The sequence below is a fragment of the Eurosta solidaginis genome, chromosome 5, assembly GCF_040869045.1.
Source record: "Eurosta solidaginis isolate ZX-2024a chromosome 5, ASM4086904v1, whole genome shotgun sequence".
Lineage (NCBI taxonomy): Eukaryota > Metazoa > Arthropoda > Insecta > Diptera > Tephritidae > Eurosta > Eurosta solidaginis.
This window is the reverse complement of record NC_090323.1, coordinates 57902256-57922661: the sequence shown is the minus strand read 5'-3', so window position 1 is coordinate 57922661 and position 20406 is coordinate 57902256. Positions and strand designations below refer to the sequence as shown.

The window sequence follows — 20406 nt, the reverse complement described above, 5'->3', positions numbered from 1 at the left end:
TTGGGATCCTATCAGGTTATCAGCTCATTTAGTTCTTTTTTTTACTCAATTACAAAAATAAAATGCATTAGACAGAAAACAAAATTTTAAACAGATAATAAGCAGGCTAACGCGAATAGCCCATATATTTAAATTTCTCCTTGCGGACGGGGCCGCGGGTAAAGGCTAGTATATTATAAATGGGAAAGTTTGGAAGTTTGGATGTTTGGATGTTTGTCCAGACGTTTCTCTTTGTGACTCAATCACGCAAGAACGGCTGGACCGATTTGGGTGAAATTTTGCGCACATATAGCGAATAGTCTAGAAGGATCTACTAGCTATATATTTTTGAAAAGGGGCGTGGTCCCCGCCCCTAGGAACAGTTATAATTTAATTATTATATTTTTTCGTCTTTGCGACTGAATCACGCCAGAATGGCTACACGGATTTTGATGAAATTTGGGACACAGACAATAGTCTACTGGCGAAATTTTTTTCAAACATAGAAAGGGGGTGGGGTTCCCACGACCCCTTCGAACAATTACTTTTTAATTATTTTTACACATTATAACTTTACGTATACGGGCCTTCACCAATATTACAGACTCAATGGGTCAAATAAATCGAGGGCTTACAAAATGAGCAGTGACGCCCTCCGCTCCCCTCTCCCCATTCTCTCCTCCACTGGTGTAAAATCTATAAATTGTTATAACTCGATATACATTTTCTCCTAAATCAATAGTTTTTGGTATCTGGTACATACAGATCGAGATCTAAACAATTTTGGAAAAACGATCAGTGGTCCTCTCCTTCTCCTCCCGCCATCCGCCCTCCTTCAATTGTTTTTATTAGCACGCTTTTATTAGCTTTACCTGTATGTTTCTATGTAACTTTTCATTCGCTCCAATGCGCCTGCTGCCTTATTAACATGGTTTTATAATTAGCTTCACCTTATTTGTAATCCCGTAAGGGTCATATGGAGACCCTTCCGGCATCATTTCTGAATGGTTTTCGGGATCTCGTCGTGGTCATTTGGGGACTTTTTCGGGATCATTTGGGGGCTGTTCCGGCATCATTTCTGGATGGTTTTCGGGATCCGTCCGGGATCCAGTCGGGGTCATTTCGGGACTTTTCGCGACTAATACGGGATCATTTGGGAACCCTTTCTGCATCATTTCTGGATGGTTTTCGAGATCCTTCCGGGATCCCGTCGGGGTCATTTCGGGACTTTTTCGCGGCTAATACGGGATCATTTGGGAACCCTTTCGGCATCATTTCTAGATGGTTTTCGGGATCCGTCCGGGATCCCATCAGTGTAATTTCGGGAATATTAGAGGATCATTTGGGGACCTTTCCGGCATCATTTCTGGATAATTTTCGGGATCCATCCGGGATGCCGACGAGGTCATTTCGGGACTATTTCTGGACTAATACGGGATCATTTGCGGACCCTTTCGGCATCATTTCTGGATAGTTGTCGGGATCCGTTCGGTATCCCGTCACGGTCATTTCGGAACTATTTCGGGATCATTTTGGGACCTTCCCAAGATCATTTCTGGATGGATTTCGGGATCTGTCCGGGATGCCGTCAGGGTCATTTTGGGATTATTAGGTAATCATTTGAGGACCTTTCAGGCATCATTTCTGGAAGATTTTCGGGATCCGTCCGGGATCCCGTCGGGGTTATTTCGGAACCTTTTCGGGGCTAATACGGGATCATTTGGGGATCCTCTATGGGTCGTTAATGACTTTTTCTGTTTTATTTCGGGATCATTTGGGAACCCTTCCGGCATAATTTTATGATGGTTTGCCGGATCCATCAGGGTCATTTCGGGACCATTTTGGGATCATTTGGGGACCCTTCCGAGATCATTTCTGGATCCGTTCAGAATGCCGTAGGAGCCATTTCGGGATTTTTTGTTACTTTTCCGGAATAGTTTTTGGACCCTTCCGGGATCATTTCTGGATCTGTGCGGGATCCCATCTGGGTCAATTCCGCACTATTTCGGGATCATTTTGGGATCCTTCCGGAATCATTTCTGTATGGTTTTCGCGATCCGTCGTGGATACCCTCGGAGCCATTTCGGAACTTTTTCTGGAGTATGTCGGGGTCATTTGGGGACTTTTTCGGGATCATTTGGGGGCTCTACCGGCATCATTTCTGGATGGTTTTCGGGATCCGTCCGGGATCACGTCGGGGTCATTTCGGGACTTTTTCTCGACTAATACGGGATCATTTGGGGACCCTTTCGACATCATTTCTGGATAGTTTTCGGGATCCGTCCGGGGTCATTTCGGGACTATTTCGGGATCATTTGGGGTACCTACCGGCATCATTTCTGGATGGTTTTCGGTATCCGTCCGGGATCTCGTCGGAGTCATTTGGGGACCTTTTCGGGATCATTTGGGGGCTCTTCCGGCATCATTTCTGGATGGTATTTGGGATTCGTCCGGCATCCCGTCGGGGTCATTTCGGGACTTTTTCTCGACTAATACGGGATCATTTGCGGACCCTTTCGGCATCATTTCTGGATAGTTTTCGGAATCCTTTCGAGATCCCGTCAGGGTCATTTCGGGACTTTTTCGGGATCATTTAAGGATGGATTTCAGGATTCGTCCGGGAACCCGGCAGGGTAATTTCTGGACTTTTCGAGACTTTCGGGAGCATTTTGGGACCTTCCCAAGATCATTTCTGGAAGGATTTCGGGATTTGTTAGGGATGCCGTCAGGGTCATTTTGGGACTATTAGGTGATAATTTGAGGACCTTGCCGGCATCACTTCTGGATGGTTTTCGGTATCCGTTCAGGATCCCGTCGGAATAATTGCGGGACTTTTTCGGGATCATTTGGGGTCCCTTCCGGCATCATTTCTGGATGGTATTTGGGATTCGTCCGGCATCCCGTCGGGGTCATTTCGGGACTTTTTCTCAACTAATACGGGATCATTTGCGGGCCCCTTTCGGCATCATTTCTGGATAGTTGTCGGGATCCGTTCGGGATCCCGTCAGGGTCTTTTCGGAACTATTAGGAGATCATTTAAGGACTTTGTCGGCATCATTTCTGGATAGTTTTCGGGATCCTTTCGGGGTCCCATCAGGGTCATTTCGGGACTTTTTCGGCATCATTTTCGATTGGTTTTCAGGATTCGTCCGGGATCCCGTCAGGGTAATTTCTGGTCTTTTCCGAGACTATTTCGGGATCATTTTGGGACCCTCCCAAGATCATTTCTGGATGGATTTCTGGATCTGTCCGGGATGCCGTCAGGGTCATTTTGGGACTATTAGGTGATCATTTGAGGACCTTTCCGGCATCACTTCTGGATGGTTTTCCTTGCGGGACTTTTTCGGGATCATTTGGGGTCCCTCCCAAGATCATTTCTGGTTGGATTTCGGGATCTGTCCGGGATCCCATCAGGGTCATTTAGGGATGCGTTCCAGATCCCGTCAGGGTAATTTCGAAACTTCTTCGGGACTATATCGGGATCGTTTCTGGATGGTTTACGGGATTCGTCCAGGGCCCCTTAAGGGTAATTTCGGGACTATTAGGTGATCATTTTTGGGCATCACTTCTGGACGACTTTCGGTATCCGTTCGGGATCCCGTCGGAATCAATGCGGGACTTTGTCGGAATAATTTGGGATCCCTTCCGGGATTATTTCCTGGATATTTTCTGGATGGTTTTTGAGATCCGCCCGGGAGCCAGTCATGGTCATTTCGGAACCTTTTCGGGATCATTTTGGAACACCTTCAGGGATCATTTCTGTGTGGTTCTCTGGATACGTCTAGATCGTGTCGTTGTCATTTCTGGTTTTTTTGGGACTATTCTGGGAACTTTTGGATTCCCTTTCGGAGCATTTCTGAATGGTTTTCGGGATCCGTCCGCGATAACGTGGGGGTCATTTCGTACTGGATAAGTTCGGGATCATTTGGGATCCTATCAGGTTATCAGCTCATTTAGTTCTTTTTTTTACTCAATTACAAAAATAAAATGCATTAGACAGAAAACAAAATTTTAAACAGATAACTTGATAAGCAGGCTAACGCGAATAGCCCATATATTTAAATTTCTCCTTGCGGACGGGGCCGCGGGTAAAGGCTAGTATATTATAAATGGCAAAGTTTGGATGTGAAGATGTTTGGATGTTTGTCGGAACGCCTGGACGGATTTGTATGAAATTTGCCATGCAAATAGCCAATAGTCTAGAAGGATGTACTAGCTATATATTTTTCAAAAGGGGCGTGGTCTCCGCCCCCTAGTAACAGTTATAATTTAATTATCATATTTTTTTGTCTTTGCGACTGAATCACGCCAGAACGGCTTCACGGATTTTGATGAAATTGGGACAGAGATAATAGGCTACTGGCGAAATTTTTTTTGAACATGGAAAGGGGGAAGGGGGTCCCACGACCCCTTCGAATAATTACTTTTTAACAATTTTTACACATTATAACTTTACGTATACTGACCTTCACCAATATTACAAACTCAATGGGTGAAATAAGTCGAGGGCTTACAAAGTGAGCAGTGATACACCCCCCCCCCCCCCCTCCTTTCCGCTCTCGTGCAAAATCTATAAATTGTTATAACTCAATGTAAATTTTGTCCTAAAATCAATAATTTTTGGTATCTGGCTCATACAGATCGAGATCTAAACAATTTTGGAAAAACGATCAGTGGTACTCTCCTCCTCCCGCCATCCGCCCTCCTTCAATTGTTTTTATTAGTACGCTTTTATTAGCTTTACCTGTATGTTTCTATGTAACTTTTCATTCGCTCCAATGCGCCTGCTGCCTTATTAACATGGTTTTATAATTAGCTTCACCTCATATGGAGACCCTTCCGGGATCATTTCTGGATGGCTTTCGGGATCGGTCCGGGATCCCGCCGGGGTAATTTCGGGACTTTTTCTGGACTATTTCGGGATCATTTTGGGACCCTTCCGGGATCATTTTAGTATAGTTTTCGGGATCCGTCCGGGATCCCGTCGGGGTTATTTTGGGACATTTTCGGGACTATTCCGGAATCATTTCGGGATTATTTCGCGATCATTTGGGGACCCTTCCGGCATCATTTCTGGATGGTTTTCGGGATCCGTCCGGGATCCCGTCGGAGTAATTTCGGGACTATTTCGGTATCATTTGGGACCCTGTAGGGGTCATTTCACGACTTTTTCTGTATTATTTCGGGATCATTTGGCATCATTTCTTGATGGTTTGCCGGATCCATCAGGGTCATTTCGGGACCATTTTGGGATCATTTGGGGACCCTTCCGAGCTTATTTGTGGATCCGTCCGTGGTGCCGTAGGAGTAATTTCGAGATTTTTTTTGTTACTTTTTCGGGATAGGTTTGTGACCCTTCCGGGATCATTTCTTGATCCGTGCGGCATCCCTTCGGGGCCATTTCCGGACTATTTCGGGATCATTTTGGGACCCTTCTGGAATCATTTCTGTATGGTTTTCGTGATCCGTCGTGGATCCCCTCGGGGTAATTTCGGAACTTTTTCTGGACTATGTCGGGATAATTTAGGAACCCTTCCTGGATATTTTCTGGATGGTTTTTGAGATCCGTCCGGGAGCCCGTCAGGGTCATTTCGGAACTTTTTCGGGACTATTTCGGGATCATTTTGGGGCAAATTCCGGGGCATTTCTGGATGGTTTTCGGGATCCGTCCGCGATATCGTCGGGGTCATTTCGTGGCTTTTTCTGGATAATTTCGGGATAATTTGGGGATCCTATCAGGGTATCAGCTCATTTAGATCTTTTTTTACTCAATTACAAAAATAAAATGCATTAGACAGAAACAATTTTTTAAACAGATAACTTGATAAGCAGGCCAACGTGAATAGAATAGCCCATATATTTAATTTTCTCCTTGCGGACGGGGCCGCGGGTAAAGGCTAGTTTTGTTAATTTATCACTCATCTGCGCCCATGCACAGTGATGGAAAAAGACGATGAAGTGAAAGCCGCTTTCTATGAATGTTTAGAACGCACATACGAACGCTGCCCACGTAATGATATAAATTCGTGCTTGGTCAGGGTGTTTTTGCACGACGGTCGGAAAGTTCTGCCTACATAATGAACCATCTCTTAATGGACTAAGCCTTGTCGACTTCGCCGGTGCTCGAAATAAGATATAAATAGCAGCAACGTGCAATTGCAAACTTTTTTAGCTCTATTCTGCTATGAAGAAAATCGTATCTGTATATTCTCAGGAAAAACACCTTAAATGAGGAAAACAATTCCTGAAGGTATTAAAGATTACCGCAATCCACACGGCAACCCGAAAACTTCAAAAAAGTTCATGTGTCAAACGGTCTAATGCACATTCACATATCAATTAATAACACTTCTTAAAAATCTAACGTTTGTTGAACGTCTACAACTCTGTAATGCCCTAAACTAATTATTAGAAATAACTGCACCTGTAATTAAGATTAAGAAGATCGATAGTTAAAATATTTAAATATACATACATTAGACTGGGACGATTTATTAACTGATATCGCGCCATCGATTTTTCTATAGGATTTGGGCTCAGGAAAAAAATGTTCCATTACGCATACCCAAAAAAATTAGTTTTCGAGCCTGCGAAATAAAATTTTTTTTACTTTTTTTTACTTTGATTTTTAAGGTTTTTTCCATAACCTACTAAAAAAATTTCATTTGATTGTAAAATTTTCATGTATACCCTGTCCGACCCAAAAATGTCCACTAAAAACGTTGGCGATAACAGTTTTTTGAAAAAAAAAAAAAAAATATACATATGAACATTTTTTAGTAGGTCATGAAAAACACCTTAAAAATCAAAGTCGAAAAAAAGTAAAAAAATGAAATTTCGCATACTCGAAAATTATTTTTTGGGTATTCGTAGTTTAACTTTTTTTCTAAGCCCAAATCCTATCGAAAAATCGATGACGGATATCGGTTAACTTTCGTCCATACAAATCGACCCACCCTAACATACATACCTAAATGCATATAAATATATGTACATAGTTACATAAGTATGTATATAATAAATGCAATTGAAATTTAAAAAGAATCACACGTATTATTTCTTACTTCAATTAAAACGTGATGTTGAGAAATTAACGTGTGAATTATAATATTAAAATTGTTGTAAAACTAGTGATCAAGTACCTATGTAATTGATTTCCGTGTAAATGAAAAGAAAGTTCAAAATTGAGATTAAATGTGCTTAAACTGCAGATGCAAATATACAATGTTATTCTCAATTAAGATGCGTTGCTAATTGAGTTAGAAAATTAATTAGGAAAACCACCTGTACCTGGCAATTAACGTGTTTGACCCCATTGCATTTATTTAAATACCTAGGCAAATTGAAATTTTGGCGCCTAACTTTTACGGCCTTGTTATAATTGTAAGGTATAAACAATTATAATTATATATTTATTGGTAGTTCTTCTCATATATCAGTGTAGGTCGTTAAAAAAAATTAACAAAGTTAGCTATAGCGCTAAAATATTAATTTTAAAATGACACTACTACACACAGACGCTTTACGTGTGATTATATGGTGACGCAGTGGTTTAAGCTGTAATGCAATTCCTTTGTTGTATGCAAAGGGAGTGATTATTTTCTCAATAAGAGAAGAGTGTTTCACTTTTGTTCCAAACACAAAAACCCCACCTATACTTCAAAGTGTTTGAGCACATTACTAATTTTTATGCATGCAAGAGTATGAAGAGGTGTATACATTCTGCTCCTTTTTTGGAAAAACAGAGCCAGAGATAGCAAATGCGTATTGATACTTACACAAAGTGTTTACAAAAACCAAGCACTTGATTAAGTACTATGTTGAAATTATTGGTAGGTCTTTGTTGGTTGTAACATTAATGGGTAGATTAACATATACGAAAATTTAAAAAAGAATTTAATCAAATTAATATAAAAAAATTTATAATAAACTTAATTAAACTAAAAATAAATAAAACAAAATAGCCTGAAATAAAACTGAAAAAAAAAATTAAGTAAAATAACCAAAAAATAATAACAAAACTAAAAAAAAAATAATAATGTCAAATAAAGAAATGAAATAAATTATAATAAAATAAAATAACAAAAAATTAGATAAATGAATGTGCATTGTGAGGGTAGATTAACATATACGAAAATATAATTTAAAAAAGAATTTAATCAACTTAAATTTAAGAATTAAATTTAATTTAATTAAAAACTAAAATTTTTGTTTGAGCTCAAGGCCGGGTTTTCTTAATTAAAAACTGGGATGTGTATTTTATTTTGCATTTCTAATATAAATCGGTCGTTATAGTTTTTCTCTTTTTCTAAGATGATTACATTATCGAAGTCAGAGTTGTGTCCGGTATCCTTACAGTGGGATGATAACGCCTTTCGTTGTCTGAAAAATTATTCCTTAATTTTATATTTGATTTGTGTGCGGATATCCTTGTCTTGAGTTTTGATTTTGTAGTCCCCACATATACCTTCTGGCATACGTGGCCATTACAAGGAATCTTGTATACCACATCGCACTGATCCTGTATGGGTATCTTATCTTTTATTTTAATTTTGTTTACGATTGCTGTTCTTTTGTTTGTTTACTTTTTCTGTTTATAAAAATTGTATGATTGTTACATATAACTACTGTAGAGGTTTCTTAGTCTTCAAAGCGTAGCTTAAGATGTAAGTAATGAATGTTTGTTGATGCCTTTTTGTGGTTTTTAATAATTATATTTTATACGTATCCTAAGGATGACTTCACACTGAAGTCGAAATATTGAAAAATAAAAACAAAATAAAATACACATCCAAGTGTTTTATTTAAGAAAACCCCGCCTTGAGCTCAACCAAAAATATTAGTTTTTCTAAACACTAGCGGCTAATAACGAGACAAATAATTAATTTAATTAAACTAAAAATAAATACAATAAAATAACCTGACATAAAGTTAAAAAAAAAATTAATAAAAATAACCAAAAAAAATAATAATAAAATTTAAAAAAATAATAATATAAAATAAACAAGTAAGGAAGGCTAAGTTCGGGTGTAACCGAACATAACATACTCAGTTGAGAGCTATGGAGACAAAATAAGGAAAATCAATCTGGGGTAACCCTGGAATGTGGTTGTATAACATGTGTATCAAATGAAAGGTATTAAAGAGTATTTTAAGAGAGAGTAGGCCATAGTTCTATGGATGAACGCCATTTAGGGATATCGCCATAAAGGTAGACCAGGGCTGACTCTAGAATTTGTTTGTACGATATGGGTATCAAATGAAAGGTGTTACTGAGCATTTTAAGAGGGAGTGGGCCTTAGGTCTATCGGTGGACGCCTTTTCGAGATGTCCCCATTAAGGTGGACCAGGGGTGATTCTATAATGTGTTTGTACGATATGGGTATCAAATGAAAGCTGTTAATGAGTATTTTGAAAAGGAGTGATCCTTAGTTCCATAGGTGGACGCCGTTTCGAGATATCGCCATAAAGGTGGACCAGGGGTGTCTGTACGATATGTGCATCAAACGAAAGGTGTTACTGAGCATTTTAAGAGGGAGTGGGCATTAGGTCTATAGGTGGACGCCCTTTCGAGATATCGCCATTAGGGTGGGCCAGGGGTGACTCTAGAATGTTTGTACGATATGGGTATCAAACGAAAGGTGTTACTGAGCATTTTAAGAGGGAGTGGGCATTAGGTCTATAGGTGGACGCCTTTTCGAGATATCGCCATTAGGGTGGGCCAGGGGTGTCTCTAGAATGTGTTTGTACGATATGGGTATCAAATGAAAGGTGGTAATGAGTATTTTAAAAGGGAGTAATCCTTAGTTCTATAGGTGGACGCCTTTTCGAGATATCGCCATAAAGCTGGACCAAGGGTGACTCTAGAATGTTTGTACGGTATGGGTATCAAACGAAAGGTGTTACTGAGCATTTTAAGAGGGAGTGGGCATTAGGTCTATAGGTGGACGCCTTTTCGAGATATCGCCATTAGGGTGGGCCAGGGTGACTCTAGAATGTGTTTGTACGATATGGGTATCAAATGAAAGGTGGTAATGAGTATTTTAAAAGGGAGTAATCCTTAGTTCTATAGGTGGACGCCTTTTCGAGATATCGCCATTAGAGTGGGCCAGGTGTGACTCTAGAATGTTTGTACGATATGGGTATCAAACGAAAGGTGTTACTGAGCATTTTAAGAGGGAGTGGGCATTAGGTCTATAGGTGGACGCCTTTTCGAGATATCGCCATTAGGGTGGGACAGGGGTGACTCTAGAATGTTTGTACGATATGGGTATCAAACGAAAGGTGTTACTGAGCATTTTAAGAGGGAGTGGACATTAGGTCTATAGGTGGACGCCTTTTCGAGATATCGCCATTAGGGTGGGCCAGGGGTGACTCTAGAATGTTTGTACGATATGGGTATCAAACGAAAGGTGTTACTGAGCATTTTAAGAGGGAGTGGACATTAGGTCTATAGGTGGACGCCTTTTCGAGATATCGCCATTAGGGTGGGCCAGGGTGACTCTAGAATGTGTTTGTACGATATGGGTATCAAATAAAAGGTGGTAATGAGTATTTTAAAAGGGAGTAATCCTTAGTTCTATAGGTGGACGCCTTTTCGAAATATCGCCATTAGGGTGGGCCAGGTGTGACTCTAGAATGTTTGTACGATATGGGTATCAAACGAAAGCTGTTACTGAGCATTTTAAGAGGGAGTGGGCATTAGGTCTATAGGTGGAAGCTTTTTCGAGATATCGCCATTAGGGTGGGCCAGGGGTGACTCTAGAATGTTTGTACGATATGGGTATCAAACGAAAGGTGTTACTGAGCATTTTAAGAGGGAGTGGACACTAGGTCTATAGGTGGACGCCTTTTCGAGATATCGCCATTAGGGTGGGCCAGGGGTGACTCTAGAATGTTTGTACGATATGGGTATCAAACGAAAGGTGTTACTGAGCATTTTAAGAGGGAGGGGGCATTAGGTCTATAGGTGGACGCCTTTTCGAGATATCGCCATTAGGGTGGGACAGGGGTGACTCTGGTATGTTTTTGTACGGTATGGATATCAAATTAAAGGTATTAATGAGGGTTTTAAAAGCGAGTGGCCCTTAGATGTATATGTGAAGGCGTTCTCGCGATATCGACCAAAATGTGGACCAGGTGATCCAGAAACTCATCTGTCGGGTACTGCTAATTTATTTATATATGCAATACCACTAACAGTATTCCTGCCAAGATTCCAAGGGCTGTTGATTTCGCCCTGTAGAACTTTTTCATTTTCTTCTACTTAATATGGTAGGTGTCACACCCATTTTACAAAGGTTTTTCCAAAGTTATATTTTGCGTCAATAAACCAATCCAGTTAAAATGTTTCATCCCTTTTTTCGTGTTTGGTATAGAATTATGGCATTTTTTTCATTTTTCGTAATTTTCGATATCGATAAAGTGGGCGTGGTTATGGTCAGATTTCGCCCATTTTTTATACCAAGAAAAAGTGAGCTCAGGTAAGTACGTGGGCTAAGTTTAGTAAAGATATATCGGATTTTGCTCAAGTTATTGTGTTAATGGCCGAGCGGAAGGATAGACGGTGGACTGTGTATAAAAACTGGGCGTGGCTTCCACCGATTTCGCCCATTTTCACAGAGAACAGTTACCGTCATAGAATCTATGCTCCTACCAAATTTGAGAAGGATTGGTAAATTTTTGTTCGACTTATGGCAATAAAAGTATTCTAGACAAACTAAATGAAAATGGGCGGAGCCACGCCCATTTTGAAATTTTCTTTTATTTTTGTATTTTGTTGCATCATATCATTACTGGAGTTGAATTTTGACTTAATTTACTTATATACATTAAAGATATTAAATTTTTTGTTAAAATTTGAATTTTAAAAAATTTTTTTTTAAAAAGTGGGCGTGTTCTTCATCCAATTTTGCTAATTTTTATTTAGCGCATATAGAGTAATAGTAGTAACGTTCCTGCCAAATTTCATCATGATATCTTCAACGACTGCCAAATTACAGCTTGCAAAACTTTTAAATTACCTTCTTGTAAAAGTGGGCGGTGCCACGCCCATTGTCCAAAATCTTACTAATTTTCTATTCTGCGTCATAAGTTCAACCCATTTACCAAGTTTCGTCGCTTTATCTGTCTTTTGTAATGAGTTATCGCACTTTTTCGGTTTTTCGAAATTTTCGATATCGAAAAAGTGGGCGTGGTTATAGTCCGATATCGTTCATTTTAAATAGCGATCTGAGATGAGTGCTCAGGAACCTACATACCAAATTTCATCAAGATACCTCAAAATTTACTCAAGTTATCGTGTTAACGGACGGACGGACGGACGGACGGACGGACGGACGGACGGACGGACGGACGGACATGGCTCAATCAAATTTTTTTTCGATCCTGATTATTTTGATATATGGAAGTCTATATCTATCTCGATTCCTTTATATATGTACAACCAACCGTTATCCAATCAAACTTAATATACTCTGTGAGCTCTGCTCAACTGAGTATAAAAAGTATAATAAATTATAATAAAATAAAGTGAAATAAAATAAAATAACAGAAAATTAAATAAATGAAGTAAAATTAAATAAACTAAAACAAAAGAACAATAAATGTTAAATTAAAATAAAACTTAACAGAATAGAATAGAATTAAATAGCTAAAGTAAAGGAAATGGTAGGAAGGAAAAGAAAAGAAAAGAAAAGAAAAGAAAAGAAAAGAAAAGAAAAGAAAAGAAAAGAAAAGAAAAGAAAAGAAAAGAAAAAATGAGAAGAAAAGAAAGAAAAGAAAAAAGGGAAGGAAAGGAAACCAAGGATAAGGAAATAAAAAAAAAAAGATAGTAACCCTTACATTACGGTGTTTATTGTCTTATGTGGTATTTTTATGTCGTTTTCTTTTCTAAAAATGTTACCTAAGCGTTGCTCTCTTAAAGTTTAACTTTCGAACTAAGTCACTTTGCGCTATGCGAAATGGCTCTATTAGTAGGTAATAGTACCAATTTTCTTATTTAGTGGAAAATATTTTGTTAAAGGAACAGACCAGCTCACGAGAGAGCTGAGAGGAACCCACAGGGTGATATTATTAGTGACCAGTGCCGTGGTCGATTTTAAAGTGGTTTATTTTAAAGAAACAGACCAGGTAGACTTTGTTTCCTCATACTTTGGCTTTCATATAAATAATAGTTTGAAATGTTACTCACTTACTCTGCTCTATCTTCGTCTCCACATACTTCTCATTTTCTGCCACCGCACCTCTCCTTACCACCTTTCACTCTCTATCACTCTCTTCCTCATGCGAGCATACCAGATGGAGAGGCTGCTTCCTTTTTTCTACAGACGCGTTCCCTCCCTGGATAATGGCATCGAACAGGTTCTTAAACAGCAAATTTGAGTTTTTTCGAGGCGTGCAATTCCGATAAATTTTGCAAAACTTTATTAAATGTGTGTTTTACACAGTGGCAAAGGACAGCTACCTTGGAAATTTGAGTAAAGATTGGTTGAGAACACTTAATAGCTATCAACAAGTAAGGAAGGCTAAGTTCGGGTGTAACCGAACATAACATACTCAGTTGAGAGCTATGGAGACAAAATAAGGAAAATCAATCTGGGGTAACCCTGGAATGTGGTTGTATAACATGTGTATCAAATGAAAGGTATTAAAGAGTATTTTAAGAGAGAGTAGGCCATAGTTCTATGGATGAACGCCATTTAGGGATATCGCCATAAAGGTAGACCAGGGCTGACTCTAGAATTTGTTTGTACGATATGGGTATCAAATGAAAGGTGTTACTGAGCATTTTAAGAGGGAGTGGGCCTTAGGTCTATCGGTGGACGCCTTTTCGAGATGTCCCCATTAAGGTGGACCAGGGGTGATTCTATAATGTGTTTGTACGATATGGGTATCAAATGAAAGCTGTTAATGAGTATTTTGAAAAGGAGTGATCCTTAGTTCCATAGGTGGACGCCGTTTCGAGATATCGCCATAAAGGTGGACCAGGGGTGTCTGTACGATATGTGCATCAAACGAAAGGTGTTACTGAGCATTTTAAGAGGGAGTGGGCATTAGGTCTATAGGTGGACGCCCTTTCGAGATATCGCCATTAGGGTGGGCCAGGGGTGACTCTAGAATGTTTGTACGATATGGGTATCAAACGAAAGGTGTTACTGAGCATTTTAAGAGGGAGTGGGCATTAGGTCTATAGGTGGACGCCTTTTCGAGATATCGCCATTAGGGTGGGCCAGGGGTGTCTCTAGAATGTGTTTGTACGATATGGGTATCAAATGAAAGGTGGTAATGAGTATTTTAAAAGGGAGTAATCCTTAGTTCTATAGGTGGACGCCTTTTCGAGATATCGCCATAAAGCTGGACCAAGGGTGACTCTAGAATGTTTGTACGGTATGGGTATCAAACGAAAGGTGTTACTGAGCATTTTAAGAGGGAGTGGGCATTAGGTCTATAGGTGGACGCCTTTTCGAGATATCGCCATTAGGGTGGGCCAGGGTGACTCTAGAATGTGTTTGTACGATATGGGTATCAAATGAAAGGTGGTAATGAGTATTTTAAAAGGGAGTAATCCTTAGTTCTATAGGTGGACGCCTTTTCGAGATATCGCCATTAGAGTGGGCCAGGTGTGACTCTAGAATGTTTGTACGATATGGGTATCAAACGAAAGGTGTTACTGAGCATTTTAAGAGGGAGTGGGCATTAGGTCTATAGGTGGACGCCTTTTCGAGATATCGCCATTAGGGTGGGACAGGGGTGACTCTAGAATGTTTGTACGATATGGGTATCAAACGAAAGGTGTTACTGAGCATTTTAAGAGGGAGTGGACATTAGGTCTATAGGTGGACGCCTTTTCGAGATATCGCCATTAGGGTGGGCCAGGGGTGACTCTAGAATGTTTGTACGATATGGGTATCAAACGAAAGGTGTTACTGAGCATTTTAAGAGGGAGTGGACATTAGGTCTATAGGTGGACGCCTTTTCGAGATATCGCCATTAGGGTGGGCCAGGGTGACTCTAGAATGTGTTTGTACGATATGGGTATCAAATAAAAGGTGGTAATGAGTATTTTAAAAGGGAGTAATCCTTAGTTCTATAGGTGGACGCCTTTTCGAAATATCGCCATTAGGGTGGGCCAGGTGTGACTCTAGAATGTTTGTACGATATGGGTATCAAACGAAAGCTGTTACTGAGCATTTTAAGAGGGAGTGGGCATTAGGTCTATAGGTGGAAGCTTTTTCGAGATATCGCCATTAGGGTGGGCCAGGGGTGACTCTAGAATGTTTGTACGATATGGGTATCAAACGAAAGGTGTTACTGAGCATTTTAAGAGGGAGTGGACACTAGGTCTATAGGTGGACGCCTTTTCGAGATATCGCCATTAGGGTGGGCCAGGGGTGACTCTAGAATGTTTGTACGATATGGGTATCAAACGAAAGGTGTTACTGAGCATTTTAAGAGGGAGGGGGCATTAGGTCTATAGGTGGACGCCTTTTCGAGATATCGCCATTAGGGTGGGACAGGGGTGACTCTGGTATGTTTTTGTACGGTATGGATATCAAATTAAAGGTATTAATGAGGGTTTTAAAAGCGAGTGGCCCTTAGATGTATATGTGAAGGCGTTCTCGCGATATCGACCAAAATGTGGACCAGGTGATCCAGAAACTCATCTGTCGGGTACTGCTAATTTATTTATATATGCAATACCACTAACAGTATTCCTGCCAAGATTCCAAGGGCTGTTGATTTCGCCCTGTAGAACTTTTTCATTTTCTTCTACTTAATATGGTAGGTGTCACACCCATTTTACAAAGGTTTTTCCAAAGTTATATTTTGCGTCAATAAACCAATCCAGTTAAAATGTTTCATCCCTTTTTTCGTGTTTGGTATAGAATTATGGCATTTTTTTCATTTTTCGTAATTTTCGATATCGATAAAGTGGGCGTGGTTATGGTCAGATTTCGCCCATTTTTTATACCAAGAAAAAGTGAGCTCAGGTAAGTACGTGGGCTAAGTTTAGTAAAGATATATCGGATTTTGCTCAAGTTATTGTGTTAATGGCCGAGCGGAAGGATAGACGGTGGACTGTGTATAAAAACTGGGCGTGGCTTCCACCGATTTCGCCCATTTTCACAGAGAACAGTTACCGTCATAGAATCTATGCTCCTACCAAATTTGAGAAGGATTGGTAAATTTTTGTTCGACTTATGGCAATAAAAGTATTCTAGACAAACTAAATGAAAATGGGCGGAGCCACGCCCATTTTGAAATTTTCTTTTATTTTTGTATTTTGTTGCATCATATCATTACTGGAGTTGAATTTTGACTTAATTTACTTATATACATTAAAGATATTAAATTTTTTGTTAAAATTTGAATTTTAAAAAATTTTTTTTTAAAAAGTGGGCGTGTTCTTCATCCAATTTTGCTAATTTTTATTTAGCGCATATAGAGTAATAGTAGTAACGTTCCTGCCAAATTTCATCATGATATCTTCAACGACTGCCAAATTACAGCTTGCAAAACTTTTAAATTACCTTCTTGTAAAAGTGGGCGGTGCCACGCCCATTGTCCAAAATCTTACTAATTTTCTATTCTGCGTCATAAGTTCAACCCATTTACCAAGTTTCGTCGCTTTATCTGTCTTTTGTAATGAGTTATCGCACTTTTTCGGTTTTTCGAAATTTTCGATATCGAAAAAGTGGGCGTGGTTATAGTCCGATATCGTTCATTTTAAATAGCGATCTGAGATGAGTGCTCAGGAACCTACATACCAAATTTCATCAAGATACCTCAAAATTTACTCAAGTTATCGTGTTAACGGACGGACGGACGGACGGACGGACGGACGGACGGACGGACGGACGGACGGACATGGCTCAATCAAATTTTTTTTCGATCCTGATTATTTTGATATATGGAAGTCTATATCTATCTCGATTCCTTTATATATGTACAACCAACCGTTATCCAATCAAACTTAATATACTCTGTGAGCTCTGCTCAACTGAGTATAAAAACGTTGGCACAAATTGACTCGAGGACGTGCAGCTCGATCGCTGTACTCACAAATTTTAGCGTGGTTTTTTCCACGCACTGCTTTATCGACTTTGAGTCAGTAATGTGACTATACAGAAACGCTTTTGACCACAACTGACCAGCGGGTCGTCTTGGGGCAGTTTTTGATGTCAGTCATTTTGACCTAATGAAAATCAACCATAACAAAATACATGACTACATATGCCCAGTCATTGCAAATACGTAAATCGTAGTAATAGCTCCGACACATAAGCAGGTTTTCATATAGATGAGTTTAACACAAGCTTATGCATTATGAGTAGATTGCACGTATTTTTATGGAGAACGGTAGAATGAGCGACACTGGCGACATCTGATATTGAAAAGTAGCGATCTCACAAATTTTGTTCCAAGCAAATCATAAGAAGAAGAATTTGACATTTGCTTTGGCTAAGGGTGTTGGCACACTTTGCAGGTGAAATTATTTTTCCCACTGGTTGGTACATTTTCTAACATTTTTCGCAATTAAAAACTGCAATATAGCAATCGATTACGACACGAAATATGTACATATGTTAGCAAGTATTTTAGTTGTATAGGGAGAATGATTATAACAGTGCTTCGCGAAATTTTGTATGTGAATGGGGAAGGCGTAATAAACTTAAATTGCCAAGTCTGAGGTTCCTTCATATTTACAAACGCAACATCTGGGTTGATTGTGGCGATGTTATTGGAATGCATAAGCTTGTGTTAAACGCATCTATATGAAAAATGTCATTGTGCCGCGGCCTTAAGTTTTCTCGATATTTGAATGGAAAATTGGCAACTGTGAATACAAAACAAAATGTGCAAAGAAAAAGTTTAAAATAATAATTGTTGTTCATACATTTACTATAGCAACGTTTGTAATCACAAATGCACAACACCTTACTACAGATTTTGATGTTGCGTACTTACAATTACGTAGTGTGTTGCAAAAATATGGTGGTCGCCGTTGTGTGGAGGTAGCGTTCTCCGCTTACCATACTGTAGATCATGAGTTCAAGTGGCATGACTACGAGTTCATATATGCCATGGAAAGCTTCTCAGTGAAAATTAATTAGCCTTGCATCTTGTAGGTCCTGTCTCGCTGACATGTAGGAAAAATTTAAAAGGGCCGACGCAAATTGGAAGGAGCTTTACTTAAATCCTCTTAGAGGTAAATCACGCCAAGTATTGATTTATTCATTTTTATAAGTAACAAATATGTATTTTTTAAAAGTATATTATTTACCTGTAACTATTATCATTCATATAATTTAGATTATAACTTCACGCCACTTTTAAATACAGAATTACAGCTTGAGTTCCAATATGATTGTTATCTGTTTTAGAAATATGTTTTTTTTTATTACTCGTACTTTTTTTAAATATATTTTATTCTTTCTTAGCAGCCTTTCACAACGTAAAATTTTTTCGCTTTATACACATATTAGTCAAAATTTCTTGAAAAAATCGTATATTTGTAAGTACATATTCTGGCAAATTTTTTTATTATACAAAATTTAAAGCTTTTCGAGTTTTCACACTATATTAGGAAATGTATACGGTTTTTGTTTTTTTTTTGTGGTTTTTTGCGTTATTTAAGATGAATTTAGAATTAGCGTTTAATCCCAAATTGAAAAACTTCAACCCACTCACAATTGCAGTTTTTCTAACTTTTTTTTTTGTATTATTGTTGACTTTAATATGTTTTTTCAAATCGGCACAGTAGGTATTTACTAAATATTCTTCATTTAAACTTGTTCTGCACTCGGTTTTGTTAAAATTCCAATTTAATGAAAGCAAATTTTCTTTTGATCTTAAAAATTATTCATTGGTTTTTTGATTTATATACTTTCAATTTTTTTTCTCTCCTTAATGGCAGCAAAAAATTTCTCTCTATATGTAGTCCGAACAACTTCTACTTTTCTTTGTATTGCATAGTGCGCGTCAAATAACCGCCTCACTGTGAAGCACGATTGCGAATGAAACCAAGCAAATTTGGAGCTGTCCACTAAAGCTTGATGGAGTCGCACCACACAGCAGACAGCAATAACAGACAGCCGAGCCGGCATTAACAGGCAACAGTGATGTGCTACATATTGTTGGTGTTTCTGTTTTTATTATAGTTGTTTAATTGTGATTACTTGTTGCATATTTTGGTGTTGTCATCAAACAATTTGTACGCTAACAGCAGCAGCAATTGTTATGCATTTATTTGCTATTCTTAAAATTTGTTTTGTTGTTGTCAACAGCAAAAGAGAATTTACATAGCAAAATAAATATGACAAAGGTAAAAGAAAAACAACAACAATGCAGATTTACATAGTCCATAGATATGATATATGTATATCAAATAAACAAATTGGGAAACACAATGCCAACAGCAAATATGAATTTGCCTGCTAAGGAAAGATATAACTTAAATGATATTCATTTCATACATAGACACATATCGTCGATGCCTTTGCAAAACCATCTATCGACACTTCACTTGAGATTTCTTAGCCTTGAGTTCAGTGCATCCAGCTCCATCTAAAAAAATCAAAACTTTCATATTTGAATGTCAATTTTGTAAAATAACATATATAAAGCTCCTTACGAGGGGAAAAACAAAGAAGCATTTTTGAGTATATACAAACTAAATTTTCTAATATATTTAAAAATAAATATTACTTTAATGTATAATGAAACAAATTTCTAAAGAATAAACTGTGCTTAATAAGTTTTTCTGCTCTCCTTTAGTTTAAGATTTAAAACAAACATTTTAACCGTGTGTTGAAGATTTCGAGTTCAATACTCAGCTCCAGAAAAGCTGCTGAAGAAGTGGAATTCAGAAACATGTCCCAGTAAGCACCGTCGTGTGTAAATTTTGTAATTTTCCTCTAATATCAATAACAAAAAGTTAGGAAGGCTAAGTTCGGGTGTAACCGAACATTACATACTTAGCTGAGAGCTTTGGAGACAAAATAAGGGAAAATCACCATGTAGGAAAATGAACCTAGAGCAACCCTGGAATATGTTTCTATGACATGTGTATCAAATGGAAGGTATTAACGAGTATTTTAAAAGGGAGTGGGCCGTAGATCTATAGGTGGATGCCTTTTCGATAAATAGCCATAAAGGTGGACCAGGGGTGACTCTAAAATGTGTTTGTACGATAAGGGTATCAAATTAAAGGTATTAATGAGGGTTTTAAAAGGGAGTAGCCCTTAGTTGTATATGTGAAGGCGTTTTCGAGATATCGACCAAAATGTGGACCAGGGTTACCCAGAACATCATCATATGTGACCCGGCCTATGAAAAGGTGGCTATGACTCAAAAAAGAAACAATTGTTAAAGATAGACAATGCATTTCTTCAGTTTCTTAGTATTTTTATACTCAGTTGAGCA

At 38.6% G+C, this 20406-nt stretch overlaps 1 protein-coding gene across 5 annotated transcripts in view; it reads right to left on the bottom strand.

Annotated features, from left to right (window-relative positions):
* Positions 1-19168, bottom strand: part of LOC137253785 (ATP-binding cassette subfamily G member 4) — a 265003-nt gene extending 245835 nt beyond the window's left edge. For 4 of the 5 annotated variants that reach the window (XM_067791240.1, XM_067791242.1, XM_067791239.1 and 1 more), the window contains exon 1: positions 18266-19004. Coding sequence is in view for 1 of the 5 variants with exons in the window: in XM_067791241.1 (XP_067647342.1) it covers positions 18266-18281 (16 nt within the window). In the remaining 4 variants the exon portion in view is untranslated. Of the gene's footprint in view, positions 1-18265 lie in introns of all 5 variants that reach the window. The other variant, XM_067791244.1, reaches the window with a different exon arrangement.
* Positions 19169-20406: the final 1238 nt, after the last annotated feature.